Source organism: Pezoporus occidentalis, unplaced genomic scaffold, assembly GCF_034315485.1.
Source record: "Pezoporus occidentalis ecotype Australia unplaced genomic scaffold, CSIRO_AGI_Poc_V1 ctg63, whole genome shotgun sequence".
NCBI lineage: Eukaryota > Metazoa > Chordata > Aves > Psittaciformes > Psittacidae > Pezoporus > Pezoporus occidentalis.
The window spans coordinates 7,994,781-8,011,589 of record NW_026915977.1 but is presented as its reverse complement, the minus strand read 5'-3'; the positions used below and the strand labels follow the sequence as shown (position 1 = coordinate 8,011,589).

The 16,809-nt window shown below is 49.2% G+C and overlaps 1 protein-coding gene across 5 annotated transcripts in view; it reads left to right on the top strand.

Annotated features, from left to right (window-relative positions):
• Positions 1–16,809, top strand: part of ARHGEF9 (Cdc42 guanine nucleotide exchange factor 9) — a 190,149-nt gene that overhangs the window by 11,120 nt on the left and 162,220 nt on the right. For all 5 annotated transcript variants that reach the window (XR_009968798.1, XM_062640082.1, XM_062640080.1 and 2 more), the window contains exon 2: positions 12,124–14,834. Coding sequence is in view for 4 of the 5 variants with exons in the window: in XM_062640082.1 (XP_062496066.1) it covers positions 12,192–14,834 (2,643 nt within the window). In the remaining variant the exon portion in view is untranslated. The remainder of the gene's footprint in view (positions 1–12,123; positions 14,835–16,809) is intronic.

Here is a 16,809-nt window from a genome sequence, read left to right as displayed (position 1 = left end):
CAGTTAGGTATTTTAACCCTAAAAATGGATAAGTTTATTCTTGAGGAGGGCAAGGTGGGAAGGCAGAGGAGACATCACGTGTGTGCATAGCCCTATCCTGATGAGTGGGGTGTGTGGCAGGGGCACAGCCAAAAGATGAAAGAACTCATCAGTAATGATGCTGATTGAATCTGATGTGGCTTCCCCGTGTTCCAAGCTGGCTCCTGCTCCGTTGCCCAGCGGAGTGTGGGTGGCTCGAGCGGGTCCCCGGGGCGTGAGGAATGTGAGCTGACAGCCCCTTTTGAAGGGTAAAGCCACATCAGGCAGAGTGCGCAGCGGTCCAGACAGGGGATGCGCTCAATGATGTTCGTTTGGTTTAGTATCCAGTTTGGGTCAGCAGGGCAGGCTCGCACTGACAAAGTAAAGTTTTGAACTCTTAGGTTATAAGATGTGCATGTGAGGACCAGCCCTGGCTGAGCTGAACTGTGGGAGTGCAGGATAACACCTACAGCAACGGCAGCATTGCCACCAAAACTGGGCTCCAGACATCACCCACTATGGTTCCTGCGGAGCAAGCGCTTCATGTACTGGCCAGGGCAGACCGTGTGGTCTCAGCTACTGTGTGAGGGCTCTGGGTGCAAATAAGAGTGATTTTTTTGTTGTTGTTGTTGTTGTTGTTGTTGCTAGTGAGGGGGGGAAGGTGGGAGAAAGGTGTCTGCATGGCCAGGAGGCACCTCTAAAATCTCTGTGCCTTTCTGGGGTGAAAGCCTCAGCTGGAGAGCAGGCACCCAGCAGTCACGGTGCTTTTCTAGAAAGATTAGTTTTTCACATACCTAAAGGCAATGCCTTCCCAAGCTGGATATCCTGGAACACAGCAGTAGGTGTCATTGGCCTGTTTGAAACTTCAAACCTCCATATACCCAGAAATTGGCTTGGAATTTACTCAAAACCATTGCAGTTGTTTGCTCTTGAAGACAAACACTTTACACCTGATACTCTGGGTTCCAATCTGAGACTTGCATCCCATTTCAGAGCACAGTAAGGCTATACCTCACCTTTGCTTGGTGAGTTAGGTTTTCTGTGACGTGGTGCTTGGGGAATGGAGAGCAACCAACTGTCAGTCCTGTGCCGTTGTGTTTGTGTTGAAAGGAGGTGTTGGTTAGTGTGGTTTGCTGTGCTATGAAACAAGGCTGTGAAGCAGGTTTGCTCTCAGCAGCCTGCTCATGAGAGCTGGGAGCAGCACTAAAGCCTGCGTCATTGCCTTTCCATTTCCCTCCTTTGACATGATGTTTGATGGAGAAACCTGAAAGAGGTGATGGTTCCTGTACAAACTGTTGTAAGGAAAAAGGGCAGGGAGGAAAAAAGTACAGGGGAAATCCCACCTATATAGCTGCCTAAAAAGAATAGGTCACTTGGGATCTGTCTGGAGATAGTAGGGTTTAGAGGGAGCAGTTAAGTACGTGTGAGATGCCCTTTGTCATCGCCAGGGCAATGTAAGGGAGTTGCTGAGTAATATGCTGAAGTAATTCTTGGAAATGCTTGAGCAAAACCAGTTGCTGCATGTGCTCCCAGGCTTTGCATGGGAATTTGGGGCTGTCGTTGGCATGCAGCTCTTTGTTTCTGATCCAGAGCTGGATGCACTGAACATACATTAACACAGAATCACAGGCTGCAAGGTCCGTAACTATGGCAATAGAGCTACAAATGTGACCTTCTGCACCTACTTTCAGTGCAGTTTTGGTGAGCTGCCCTGTAAGATGGCACTTATTTTTTCTAGTAGTAATTCCATGTCAAAGAGGAAATATAAATAAACTCCCCAGACAAAAGAAGCAAGGAAAAAATAATTCTTTCAAACATTTGAGCAGGAACAACAGGGTAGGATATGCACTCTCTGGGGATTGGTAATGGCTGAAACCGATAGGAGCATGGTGCCTGCCTTACTCCGCTTTGTAACTAGCACAAACCTTTGCTCAACTGAAGATTATTTATAGCAAATGTTATGGCAGAAGCATGTGTGACCTGTAGGCTCCCTGCTAGGGGAAGAGCTTTCCTGTACTGTCTCTGGGAATACAATAGACAATTATTTAGACACTGTCTTTGTCTCAAGATATAAACAATTAAATGCTGGCTACTGCTTTCTGTTCTCCAGTTCAGGCTATGGGCAGGCATGCTTTGTTACTGAAGGATTTTGGGGGAAGGAAGGGTTTTTTAAGGGGTTCGTGGCGGAAAAATGTCCCAGCTATAAAGCTCCTGAGGCATCTCTCCTAAATTGACTATTTGGGAATGCAAAGTAATGTTACAAGCATCATGAAGTCATTGCCTCCCAGCATCCTCATGAAGGACAGCAGCCAGCAGCTTGGTGGTGTTCAGCTGACAGTAATGGGGTGTGTATGGGTGTAGACCCCTGACTCTGCCTGTACTGTTGCAGTTTAGCTCATCGCTGTGGTATTGGAGTACCTACGTCTGCTACTGGATAGTAATTAAATGTTCTTACATATAATTACTTTCAACTGACTACTGAACAGCTTAAAAAACTACATGTAACAGCAGATATTTCTCTATCGTAGTGGTGACGGTGCCAAATACCTGAGAAGACTGGGGAAACAGCTATTGTACATCAAAACATAACCTGGGTCTGAAAGATGGCTATGTTTTCAAGCTCCCTCTTTTTCTTGGGGGTCCTTGTGCATCCTGGATGTCAATAGCAAAGTCTCCTTTGGGATCTGTTTGATACTCACCTTAGTTTTATTTTCTGCATAGTGAAAGAGTTTAGACTTGGAAAAAAGTGCTTATGAAAATGTGCAGGAGTGTGCAGGGGGTAATGCTACCACAGCCACAATGCTGGTTAAATGGGTAAAGGGTGGCTTCTCATTTGCAATTCATGGGTCAGCTGTGGGAGTCTGAAGAAATATTTAGCTAGAGGTACAATGCCAAAGCCTTCTGTGTGCAGAAGCCTTGCTCAGAAATTCAGCTTCAGGAGGAGCTAATCTATTACATCTTCATCTTTTGATTCCGGTTAACAGGGGCTTTTAAACCTCTGTTTTCTTCTTGACTTTCACCTGCTTAACTTTTCATGAGGAGCTACATGATGGTGCTCTCCCCATTTCAGCACAGGCACTGCATATATAAAGCTGTTGCTGGCTTGGGAGAAGGTATTAGGGCTCAGCATGATGCAGAGCCAGGTGCTGGTACCCTGGTAACCTGCCTGGCACCTCTCTGCGCTGTCCCACCATTTCATCAGGCCCACAAAGTCCCAGGCGAGGAGCTGGTTCCTCCCCTGGCAGCACCAACACAAGTCCAGTTTATCTGAGAGATGCAGCCAAGCAACTCTGTCTTCCTTGGCCACAGGCAAAAAGATTCTCCTGCTCTAATTTCATTGTGTTTAGCCATTGCACAAACTCCAAAGCTCCCTGTAATGGGAAGGAAGTAATGCTTAAATTATACATGAGTGAACTGATTTACTCAAACCCAAGTTTTGAGTTCCATCCTTTTGAATACAGGGATGGAGCTATCTGTCTGTGCATCCATCCGTCTGCCTGGTGAATATTGAATTAACAGAAACACAAAGCCGTATCCAGTACTGTAAAAGCTTTGGCTTATACCAGTGCAAACTGTGTGGGGCAGATGCATGCTGCCACAGGGGAAGCAGTGTGTTTGCCTGGTGTTAACTGGTCTGGTTGTCCTCAGTGATGGAGTGCAACCATTGCTGCAGATTCCCTTCTTCCGCTGAAAACTCAAGTGTTTCAGCAAGGTCTGTCTGCTCCACACTGAAAAGGGATTCAAACTGCTCTTTTCTGCCTCCTGCTCCTAATGAGGGGGTTTAGCTTCCTGTGTAACCTGTTTTGCAGAGCATTTAAAACTCTGGTTAAATTCTATGGTCACTTCCTACGGGCACTGGCTCAGAGCTCCTCAGGGAGCCCCGCACCGGAAAACCGTAACTGCTCTTGCTAATGGCCTGGAGATCCCTTTTGCAGATGTTTCACCCGAGTCTCTTCTCCATTCTCCTTCCACTTCTATTTAAAAGAAACTAATCTGCAATCATCAGCACTGCCATGCCTTGCTGAAGCTCAGCAGCACACTGTCCTCTTGTCCTCTAAGCAGAGGATGCTGCAGTTTTGTAGGGGCTGCAGCAATTCGTGGTGAGGGTGACTGTGGGCTGAGGGTCTGCTGGGTGGGCAGGGGCTCCAGCCCTGCCTACATCACCTCGTAGTGTGCTGTGAAGGCATGGATGTGACTTTGGTCCTTCGGAGCGGCACTGAGCGAGGCTGAAACATGTGAGGAGACATAGAAAGGGGGACAACTCATGATTCTCTCCCTATTTATTTGACCTAAATACACTGAAGTAACCATACCCTCATGAAAGAGATAATTTCCTGACGCTGGAGAGCTTAACATCTGTTTCCTCCCATTTTTTTCGGTGGTAGAACATGGTAACGGAAGAACTGGCGGGGTTTTCTTTCCTCTTTTTCTTTTGTATAGCAAGAGGCACTGCGTGCTTGGGCTAAATACGCTCCCCGAGAGCAGACAGGTTTCTCTCAAGGGTTATAAGATCATTTGTTCTCTATTTTCTCTCCTTCCTGCCTCCCCCCACCCCTCCTGGAGAGGAGCGGATACACTGAAGCCCAGGCAGGACTTCCTTAGCTCAGCCATGCCTTCTGGCAGGCCACGAAGCGTGCCCTCTCCCTGTCACCCCCCTTCCCCGACAAACAATGGCCAAAGGCTCCTTCTTGTTTGTTATTTTGGATCCTGCAGAGGAAGAGCCGAATGGAAGATCGTGTCCCTGGGGGCCCTCGGTGCATTCCAGCCCTCGCTGCTGCTTTGCAAGGCTGCTGGTGCCTTTGCTGCGCATTCCCCAGGCCTTTAGTAGGATTCAGCAGCGCCCTGTGATGCTAGGGGTGGCCAAGGGGTTCCGAAGCACATTTAGTGCTGCTGAAAGGTGAGAGAAGGGGGATAGAGACCTTGGAGGGGTGTCTGGAGTCATTGTTCTGCAGCAGGAGCCGATCCTGTCCTTAGGACATCCAGTGCAGCACAGGGCGCTGTTCCAAGAGCTTTTTTACCAGCTATTTCTGATGTGGCTTGAACTCCCTCCTGTGCTGCTGGTATCTCCTTTGGTGTAGTGAGCCTCAGATTCGCTGTACCCCTGGCTCCAGGTTGACCTCAAGTCTCTCCAGGTGCTTTCTGCCAGAGGCTTTGTGGTAGAGAGCACATTTCTCATGTGATCCTGTCTGTACTGCCCCAAGGGCAACTTCATTGCCAATTTCCTCTTTGATCCCTTCAAAGGCTTGTTGCTCCTCAGGGCCCCAGTCAAAATAGCTCTTTTGGATCACTTGATAGAGGGGATTTAGGAGTCGACTGTAACCTGGAATATGCATTCCCCAGAATTCCACAATGCCTGGGCATTGCAGTATCATGGAATGGTTTGTGTTGGAAGGGACCTTAAAGCTCATGCAGTCCCAACCACCTGCCATGGGCAGGGGCACATTCCACTAGAGCAGGCTGCTCCAAGCCCCTGTGTCCAACCTGGCCTTGAGCACTGCCAGGGATGGGGCAGCCACAGCTTCTCTGGGCACCCTGTGCCAGCGCCTCAGCACCCTCACAGGGAAGAGCTTCTGCCTAAGAGCTCATCTCCATCTCCCCTCTGTCAGGTTAAAGCCATTCCCCTTGGCCTGTCCCTACAGGCCCTCGTCCAAAGCCCCTCTCCAGGTTTCCTGGAGCCCCTTTAGGCACTGGAGCTGCTCTCAGGTCTCCCCTTCAGGAGCCTTCTCTTCTCCAGGCTGAACCATCCCAGCTCTCCCAGCCTGGCTCCAGAGCAGAGCTGATTCAGCCCTGCAGCATCCTCGTGGCCTCCTCTGGACTTGCTCGAACAGCTCCATGTCCCTCTTGTCTCTTGTCCCAGAGCTGGACATAGCCTGGGTCAGACCAGGGTCAGACCTTTCCTAACTGATGCTTCTTTGCTAGCTGGTGTCGCTACCCTGTTGCCTTTGGTAGGCTTGTGGATACCGTTATTTTGCTGTGTCTGTGGATAACTCCTGTAAATTTACTAAGGGCCAGCTTGGAAGAACAAGGCTGCCCAAGAAAAGCATCAGTCCCTGAGTGGTGGCTTGTGACAGCCCAGATTGCTTGGGCCTGATTCAGTGTACTTTAAGTCTGTGAGAACTGTGAACTTCAGTGGGTGTTACCTGGGCCTGTGCTGTTATTTTTGCTCTTGTACATGTCTGCTAAATCACACTTAAAAGGAGCAAAATTATGTTGCTCCCACCTGTATCATGCAAGAAAAGCCTTGTTGCTAAGGAAATGTTATGCAATTATGAATGAGATAGAGAGTACCTCATTCTTCCTTAAAGGTTTGGATAGCGCAAAAGAATGGAAAGAATTTAGAGACAAATCATGGCCATGGACACAATATTTGTGTAAAACACCCAGTACCATTTGCTTGGGAATTTGTGCAATCCTGATTTACTTATCCTTCTCAGTGACCTGGAAAAGGGAGGTGACTTTTCAGAATGAAGGGCTGCTGCTTGTGTGAGAAGAACAACAAGGCTCTGTGCAGAGGGCAGGGGAGGCACCTGTGCAGCTCCTGTTAGTTGGAGCTGTGACTGATAGCTGTGGTTTTAGGATACCATTTCCCAGGTGAGATGATGTGTGTTTGGTAAACCAAAGGCACCAGCCACAGCCACCTGAGGTGGCTGAGCCACCCTCTTTGGGCTCGAGGTGGTTCAGAGGATAGTGGAAGAGGTGTAAGGTAATTGCACTACCTCATGTTGTCAGTGGTTAATGTCGTCCGTGTCCCCCCCCCCCAGACGGGAGTCACGGCTTCCCTGTGAGGTGGTAACTTGCTACAGTTTGACGTCAGCAAAGCACCTGCAGCTTGAAGAGGGGAAAAATAAAAGCAGCTGGCTGAATAGTGGTTTTCTGTCTAATAGGCGTGCTCCAAAATATGCTCCAAGCGTTTCTTCAAAACCTCCTCCTCCTGTGACCCAGAAAGACATTTTCAAAGCTGTTCTTCTCCATACTCGGGTTTTATTTTGTCATTATGTGCCTTACTGCCCCTGAGCCTGTGTTGTTTGGTTGATAAGGTGATCCTGCCCCTCTACTCTGCTCTCGTAAGACTTCACTTGGAGCATTGTGTGCAGTTCTGGTGTCCTCAGCATGAAAAGGACATGGAACTGTTGGAACAAGTCCAGAGGAGGCCACGAGGATGATCAGGGGCTGGAGCACCTCCTGTATGAGGACAGGCTGAGAGAATTGGGGCTGTTCAGCCTGGAGAAGGGTGCTTGGAGACCTGAGGTCTGCATGAGACCTCAGAGCAGCCTTCCAGTACCTGAAGGGGCCTATAGGGATGCTGGGGAGGGACTCTTCATTAGGGACTGTAGTGACAGGACAAGGGGTAATGGGTTAAAACTTAAACAGGGGAAGTTTAGATTGGATATAAGGAAGAAGTTCTTTACTGTGAGGGTGGTGAGGCACTGGAATGGGTTGCCCAGGGAGGTTTGTGAATACTCCACCCCTGGCAGTGTTCAAGGCCAGGTTGGACAGAGCCTTGGGTGCCATGTTTTAGTGTGAGGTGTCCCTGCCCATGGCAGGGGGTTGGAACTGGATCATCTTAAGGTCCTTTCCAACCCTAACTGTTCTGTGATTTTATGATAAGGTTGTCTTTTCTGTTTGGCTTATTCAAGGTTTCCCACAAGCATGCTGCTGCTGTGTGTTTGCTCAGTGGCAGACACTGCTTTTGGTGGCTGTATCAGTTGATGGATACAGTACAGTGCCAGTCCTTGGGCTGGATGTGGTTTAGGGGACTGTGCTGGGACTGCAGGCACTAACAAAGCTGCACTGCTGTGAGTTGGCGCCTGCCAAGGGCAGTGACTGGTTTCAGTGTGTGCAGTCCCGCAGGCTTAATTGCTGTGGATTAGACAACAACAAGATGCTTTTCTCACATAAATATTGTTAGCAGCTGGTCAAAAAGCCCGTGTCCTGTTATTCCATTTATCCATCAGGGAGAGCTTTGTCAAAGCAAAGGTGATGGTTTCAAAGATCAGGAGAGCTTCAGGTGAAGCTGTGGCAGAACGGAAGGCCACCAAGCACTGTTCTCCTGTCTGCTTTGGGTGCTGAGGTTTGGCTTTGTGATGGTGGCTCAGTTTACATCTGATTTAAAGCTGCTTTTAAAAGAAATAAAGATACATATATTTATTTGAAAGCCGCCCTTGCAACCTGTGTTTCTGGGTTGTGTTTCTTCTGTGGGGAAGGCCACAGAGAATGTGTCTGCTGTTGTGGGCTCTATTTGCTTGACACATGAGGAACAGCCTCTGTTGCTAGCATCCATCCAAAGACTACTCAGGCAAGCCCGTTCCCTTTGAATCATCTTTCCTCATGCAGGATCCACCCAGCCAAAACCAATAAACCATAAAGCTGGAAAAAGCAAACAAAAAGAGAGGGACCTTTTGTGATTTTTAGTCTTTTGCTGCCAGTGGGCTGCACAACTTGAAACTCCTCAGATGGGGCTTTTTCTTCACTTCAGATCCATTCAAATGCGTTACTCTTTCAATCGCAGTGGGGATGTCTGTGAAGAACTTGCATGCCCGGAGTGACAGCCCAGGGAATGGGGAACCGGTCTCCTCCTGGAGCACCAGATGCAGGGATACTCCCACTAACCCCTGGTGTTTTGGGGAGCAGAAGCTTCATGTGTTCCCCGCAGGGACACAGCTCCTGGGTGAAGTTGGGCTGCAGGGTTTCAGGCGGTGCTGAGGCCCGCAGAGGGAGGTTCTCGTTCCCAGTCTCCACCACAGCATGGACAGAAGGCAACGGGCTCAGTCAGTGGCCAAAGCCGAGCGGAGTGGGTGTGTGGAGGGGATGGCTGGGCTCTGTGTGGGTGCATGGGGGGAGGCGTTGGTGCCGGTGGCTGTTGTGGAGAGATGGGGCCGCAGCGCGGCCCAGAGCAGGCCCGGCAGCTGCTGGCAGTGCTGCCACGGAGACGTGTCTGAGGGAGGGCAAAAGTGCCAGGGAGGAGTGAGCAGGTAAAGGAAGGTGAGGAATGGTGCCCTGATCCCTGAGGTCAGTGGAGATGGCGGGAAGAGGTGCCTGAGCTGGGGGAGGCTCCCTGATGGGAATGGCGGCCTGTGGAGGCCCACAGGAGCAGTTCTCCTGACAGGAATGGTGTGTGGAGCTCCCCCAGGAGCAGTTCTCCTGACAGGAATGGTGTGTGGAGCTCCCACAGGAGCAGTTCTCCTGACAGGAATGGTGTGTGGAGCTCCCCCAGGATGAGGTTCTCCTGACAGGAATGGTGTGTGGAGCTCCCACAGGAGCAGTTCTCCTGACAGGAATGGTGTGTGGAGCTCCCCCAGGATGAGGTTCTCCTGACGGGAATGGTGTGTGGAGCTCCCACAGGAGCAGTTCTCCTGACAGGAATGGTGTGTGGAGCTCCCACAGGATGAGGTTCTCCTGACGGGAATGGTGTGTGGAGCTCCCCCAGGAGCAGTTCTCCTGACAGGGATGGTGTGTGGAGCTCCCACAAGAGCAGTTCTCCTGACAGGAATGGTGTGTGGAGCTCCCCCAGGAGCAGTTCTCCTGACAGGAATGGTGTGTGGAGCTCCCCCAGGATGAGGTTCTCCTGACAGGAATGGTGTGTGGAGCTCTCACAGGAGCAGTTCTCCTGACAGGAATGGTGTGTGGAGCTCTGACAGGAATGGTGTGTGGAGCTCTGACAGGAATGGTGTGTGGAGCTCCCACAAGATGAGGTTCTCCTGACAGGAATGGTGTGTGGAGCTCCCACAGGAGCAGTTCTCCTGACAGGAATGGTGTGTGGAGCTCCCCCAGGAGCAGTTCTCCTGACAGGGATGGTGTGTGGAGCTCCCACAGGATGAGGTTCTCCTGACAGGAATGGTGTGTGGAGCTCTCACAGGATGAGGTTCTCCTGACAGGAATGGTGTGTGGAGCTCCCACAGGAGCAGTTCTCCTGACAGGAATGGTGTGTGGAGCTCCCCCAGGAGCAGTTCTCCTGACAGGGATGGTGTGTGGAGCTCCCACAGGATGAGGTTCTCCTGACAGGAATGGTGTGTGGAGCTCCCACAGGATGAGGTTCTCCTGACAGGAATGGTGTGTGGAGCTCTCACAGGATGAGGTTCTCCTGACAGGAATGGTGTGTGGAGCTCCCACAGGAGCAGTTCTCCTGACGGGAATGGTGTGTGGAGCTCTGACAGGAATGGTGTGTGGAGCTCCCACAGGAGCAGTTCTCCTGACAGGAATGGTGTGTGGAGCACACACAGGTGCATGAAAAAATCATGAGGAGCAAGGAGCAGCAGAGAGGACCTGTTGTGTCCTGATGGTCCATCTTCCAGTTCCCCTTGCAGGGGAGGTAGAGCCATGAGCAGTGAGGGAGGGAAGTTGAGCCATGGAAAAGAGAGGGTGGATGGGGGTAAGGTGTTGAGTTCGTTTTATTTCTGTTTCTCATTATCTAAATCAGTTTAATGGGCAATGAATCACATTAATTTTCCCCCAGTCAAATCTGTTTTGCCTGTGTCAGTAATTGGTGAGGGATCTCCATATCTTTATATCAACCCATGAGCTTTTTCATCTTGCTTTTCCCCCTTGTCCTGTCTGGGGAGGGGAGTGATGGTGCAGTGAGGTGGGCATCCAGCAGCTGGCCATGGTCAACGCACCACAGCAGCAGACATTCATTTTTGCTACCCTCAGTACCACTGGTGCCAAAAATGCTTGGCACAACCCCTGTGTCATGGCTTAGTGAAAGCCAGATGATTGTTGCTCTGAAAAAAGCAGGACAGTAGTTGCTTTTGTTAAAGTTTTCAACCTCACTTGGTTCCTTGATGCCTCTGCCATCCATGGAGGTCTCCTGGGTTATTGCTTGTTGGAGATGTGGTTGCAAGGTAGAAACAGAGGTTTATTTGCCCGAATGCAAGGCTGAGCCTTTCCTTGTCCATGAAGTATCCACGGCAGTAGCTGCTGCACAGCCTCTGTTGTAGTGGAAGTAGTGAGTTTAATAGTTTTGTTTGGGTTTGCTTTGTTTGGTTTTGTTGTTGTTGTTTGTATTTTTTATAGATACGGCAACTGTTCGCAGAGCAGTAAGAGTGAAAGGGACAAGAGCAGGAGTGAGCTTCATGCCTTTGTGCCAGAGTGCTGCAGTGTGACTGCCTGTCTCCTCCCTCGGCTTGGGGGAAAATGGGGGGGTTGTCCTTTGTCAAACCCACTTCTCCGGGGCTGTGGTCCTCCTTGTTCCCACTCTTACTTCCGTCTTCCTGCTGAAAGTAGGATAGGGAATTTAACCATGTTTAGTGCCTGGCATGTAGTTCTGCATGTTGTGAAGGTAGAGAACAAGCCCAGGACCACCTTATGAAGCTGAAGCAGTGAGACAGGATGGAGGTACATCAGTGGAAGGAAAGCTTTAGGATCTGTACGAGCTGGAGTTCAAATGTATTCCCACAAAGGGTTTGGGGTGATTTCTGTTGCTATTGGATATGGGGTATTTGTACTTTTAATCCTGCTCACTTAAGGTGGAGCTCATTTGAGAAGAACGTGTGTTTTGTGTAGTGTTGAGTGGTGGACAAGCAGCTTTCATTTAGCAGTCCAGTTCCAGTGAGGGATTCATGTGTTGGTGCCATAGCTATAGTAGGAAAAACCTGGCTTGGCTATTGATGAGTTTTCTGATATTGTAGTATTTCGGGTTTGCACTGGTTCCAGGAAGAGCCTCATCCTGACTTTTCTTTGAATGCCTGCTTGAAGAGACTGAACTCTCTGGGAGGGCAGTGCCAGTTCCTGGCAGATGAGGCTGGTGAGGATGACAGTGACATGCACAGGGACACTGTACTGTGATTTCTTCTTTTCCTCTCTGTCATGTATCTGATGTATCCGGAGCCCTAGTGATCTGCAAAAAGATGTGATGTATGGTATCCTGCATGTACTTTGTGGTAACGTTATTAATGCAGGAAGTTTGTGCTCACTAAATCTTCAGTCATTTAAATCAGATTTAAGTTGTTTTAAAATTTAAGTGGTTTGGGAGCAAAATTTTAGCCTCATTAAAATCAATGGCAAAACCGCCACTGGGATAAGATTTGACCTGTGATGGTTTTAACAAATGTGTCTTCTAAAAACTCTTTCTGTTCCTAATTGCATTTCTTTTGTTCTTTTTTCCTTAAGTCTTGTGAAGAAAGCAATCTGAAGACAATGCATCTGTGACCCCTGATACCAACTTGTCAGGCAGGGCGATGGAAGTTGTAGAGGGCCGCCGGCATACTGGTCCTGTGGTAGCTCCAAATGGATATGCCAACAGGGTTTTCCAAGCAAACATGGAGGAAGGGAGTACTGACGCCTTGGAGGTTTGTGGTGCTGAGCACTGCACCTCCAATGATACCATCCCAAATGAACAGGAGGAGGCACCCAGGTATAAGAAGACAACCAAGGGCAACCGGATCTGGAATTTCGTTAGACGAAGGAAAGGACTCTCTACAAATAAAGAAAGACCCCAGTCCATGATCCTGCTGGGAGCTACCTCTGAAGTCTCAGAGTTGAAGAAACCATCCTTCATGGACAGGGTAAGGCCATCAAAAAAGGGAAGAAGCTCCAGGATGTCTAAGAATGTGGATTTGAGAGCATCTGGAGTCCAGGCTGCTTGTGACCCTGAGGAGGACCATCACGCCAGTGGGCAGAGAGCTGTCTACAGGGTTAAGAAGCTGGGTGACAGTCGGAGGCCTTCCCGCCACTCCTATGCGGGGTACATTGATGATCTGGACTCTTCTTTTGAAGACATAGAGCTGAATATCAGCGTTCCTGAAATTGATGGCAATGAAAGTAAATGTCTCAGGGATATTAATGTCAGGTTACACAGTGAAGATAATGATAGTAACTGCCATAGAATACCAGCTAGAAAGAGTGAGTCTTTGAATTGTGAAAACTTTCAGAGTCCTGCAATTACAGAAGGGGACAATCAAAAGAGGGGTACTGTGCTCCCCCAGGAGGGCAGAAGAGGTGGAAGCTCAGATGTCTGGAGCTATCTGAAAAGAATTTCATTAACTAGCAAAGATAATTCAAAGCTTCCAGATCAAAGGGCTGAAACCAGTTTCCAGAACTTAGAAAATATAACTGATCATTCTACATCTTATTGTGACTTTGATACGAGATGTGAGGAGAATCTCAGCCAGAGGAAAAAGTCAAACAGTGCAACCAAAGCCACTCACTTTGGTGGTGTTGTGAGGTTCTTAACCAGCATGGCTGAGGCAGCTCGGAGGCTGCGAGGCTCCTCAAGGGCATTTTCACCTGATGAAAAAAGGCCTCAGCGGAGTTTCCGAGGCTGGAGGCAGGATGTTGCCCCCCACAAAGAGGTCTTGGTTATTGAGAATGAGAGTGCAAGGGCCTTCTGCACGGTGGGAGCATGTCTGCAGTCCCCAGATTCAGGCACGTGGGATAATCTGAGCTTTGAGAGTTTAGCGGGGAAGGAGCCAGCGCAGCATTGCAAAACCACAGAAGTGTTGAAAGACATTGGATCCTCTGCCCTGGGCAGTGAGAATTACAGATTTAATGAAACATCACTTTGTCCCTTTGGGCCAGAACCATCCATCTCCCACCTGCCAGAGCTTGCAGACAGCTCTTTCATTGACCTAAATACTAAAGACCCCTCTGAGGATCTGATGGGCTTTCCACAGATGACTTTGACTAAAGATGGTCAGGACTCAGGCAGTACTTCAGAGAAGACACAGGTCATGGGCAGGGATATGCCACTTTCTGAAGGTCTTCCTGTAAATAATCTGGATGCTGTGGACCTGGGCTGTTCACCTCCTGACTGTGATGTTTCCTCTGTAACTGGGGCCCTGATCCACATTCCACAGCCAGCCCTGACTGAACTTGATGCTGAGGATGTGGCTGGTGCTCCAGTGGTTGCTAAAGACATGGATCCATCTGCAGCAGTGGCTGAGGAGCTTTCAAAGCCAGAACTGCATATACAGGACTTGAAAAATCCTAAGCTGCCTTTGCAAGACTTGTCTAGAGGTGAGCTGGGGATTCAAGACACTGGAAGTACTCTGGAGAAGACACAGGCCATGGGCAGGGACCTGCCACAGTCTCAAGGTCTTCCTGTGAATAATCTGGATGCTGCGAACCTGGACTGTTCTCCAGCTGCTGATGATGACATTTCTTCAGCGACCGAGGCTCTGATCCATGTTCCACAGCCAGCCCTGACTGAACTTGATGCTGAGGATGTGGCTGGTGTTCCAGTGGTTGCTAAAGACATGGATCTGTCTCCAGCAGTGGCTCAGCAGCTTTCAGAGCCAGAACTGGATATACAGGACTTGAGAAATCCTGAGCTGCCTTTGCAAGACTTGTCTAGAAGTGAGCTGGGGGTTCAGGACTCAGGCAGTACTCCAGAGGAGACACAGGCTGTGGGCAAGGAACTGCCATGTTCTCAAGATCTTCCTGTGAATAATCTGGATACTGTGGACTCGGACTGTTCTTCAGCTGCAGATGGTGACTCCTCTGCAGTGACTGAGGCTCCAATCCACCTTCCACAGCCAAAGCTGACTACAAAGGTCCAGGACTCAGGCAGTACTCCAGAGAAGATACAGGCTGTGGTCAGGGACCTGCCATGTTCTCAGGCTTTTCCTGTGGATGACCTGGATGCTGTGGGCCTGGGCTGTTCTGCAGTTACTGATGTGAACTTCTCTCTAGTGACTTTCTTGAAGTGTTCCACAGTTCCAGGTCCGGTTCCAGGGCAGAGCAGCTACCGCCTGCGGAAGCGTGGAGCTGCTTCGTTTGCAGAGCAGAGCTCTCTGGAGCTCACAGACTGCACTGATGAGTGCCAGCCCTTCCAAGTGCATGTCTCCAGGATTGTCTCCTCTGGGCGCCTCAAGAATGGAAAGGTATGGGTAACTTTTACTACGATGTTTCAATAAGGCCATACTGTGGTACTGTGTGGAGATGATCTGCACTTGAAAGCATTTTTGTATATCACTCATTTGGGATTTTCAGTGAAGTAGATGGTCATGTGAATCATGGCAGGAGACACAGCTTTTGGGTCAGTCCAAGAGGAGTCAGATAAGTGGCATATCCCTGAGCTATTAGTGTGAACCTCCAGAGCTGTGCCTCCTACAACCCTTTAGACATTTGCTTGTATCGGTGCCCCTAGAAGAGGGCTGTAGTAGAAGTTTATGTATTTCTAGGTGCTACCTTTAACCTTTGCCCTTTCTGCATTTAGTTAATTTGAAGCAGAAACTTGTGAGATGAGTGCTGTTGAAACATCTAGAGGTTTGAAGTGTGCTATGGGAAACTGGCATTCACCAATTGCACTTTGGACCTTGTGTTCTCTTAACTGAAAAAAACAGTAGGGGTGATGGTTGTTGATTGTTATTGGGTGATGCTGGTTACAGCACAACATCTAGAACACATCTAGAAAAGCCCTCCCAAAGCTGATAGACTCCCCCATTAACTCTCATCCCATCGCTGTAGCACCTATACGTGTATCTCTGTGCGTGGAGCAGAAATCCCTGAGCAGTAGCTGTCTCATAGAATCATCATGGAATCACAGACTGGTTTGGGTTGGAAGGGACTTTAATGGTCACCCAGTCCCCTGCCATGGGCAGGGACACCTTCAACTAGACCAGGTTGCTGCAGCCCCGTCCAACCCAGCCTTGAGTGCTGCCAGCTGCTCCAGGCTCATGTTGCTCCCTGCCAGTTGTGGAATCTGTGAGGTTTGTCCACAAACCATGGTAGGACGTGGTGTGGAGCCCAGTTGGTTTCTGTTGGGTCCCTGCTGATTAGCTGAGGATAAAATTATGATTTATTTTATTTTTCATTTGTTTTTAAGGTGCCAGGTAAGGAAATTGGATCAGTTTGTGAAGAAACTTTCTCCTTTCCTTTTGGGCTTAGAGAGACCAGAGATGTTACAGAGGTGATGACATTGCTCCCTGTTGGAAAAGGGATCACTGTAACTTCGGAGCCAAGAGGGGAAGTGATTGAAAATTGGCAGCAGATTAGAAATGCTGGGAAAAAAAATCTGAACTTGTGACTCCAGCTAAAATAGGCAGAACCATTGTTAGTTATTCCTGGATTTGTTTTTCTGCTTCATTTTGTGTAATGCAAACGGATAAAGACAGCTTGCAGTGTAATTCCAGGCACTTAACGGAGTGGGGTGGACAGTGGTTAGTCACTTTTTGTGGTCTCCTGAAGAAATGTTTAGGAGGAGCTTGAATGAGAGGGCTGTGGTTTGATATCCCTTCACAGGGAGCAAGCTGAAAGCATTCTGGGCAGGAGCAAGATAACAGAGGCACAAAAGGATTAAGGAGAGCAAAGGAAAATATTGGCACTCTTTTCCCAGAGCAGCCACATCTCTGGTAGCTGAGGGCAATGGTTGCATGCCTGATGGCAGAGCTCTTGGGGCAAAATGTGAGCCATTTCCCAGGTCAGCTGTGTGACAGGAGATAGGGTAAGTCCCAGGTCAGCTGTTGCAGCTTACAAACATGACCAAGAAACTTAAATATGGTGCTTGAGATAACTGGACAGGAAACCTCCCTCGAGTTCCCGTTGAGTGTGGCTGGAGCACACAGCCTCCAGACTGCTGAGGCTTCCTCTCCAGGCAGGAGCAATGGGATGAAAGAGAAAGTGTACAGCTTGTAAACACCTCCTGCATCCCAGAAACAGACTAGGGACTGAGAAATAGGCAGTGATCTGGTGGCAGCATCAAACCCAGAGCAGCCAAGAGAAATGCTAAAGGAGGGATGGTCTTGGATAGGACCAGACCTGGAGAGTCCGTCGGCAGCTCCAGTAACAAATGTCCTGGAATATCTGAGGGATTTGCCTGCCTATCTGTCATCAGGGAGTGGCACTTGGAAATATTTT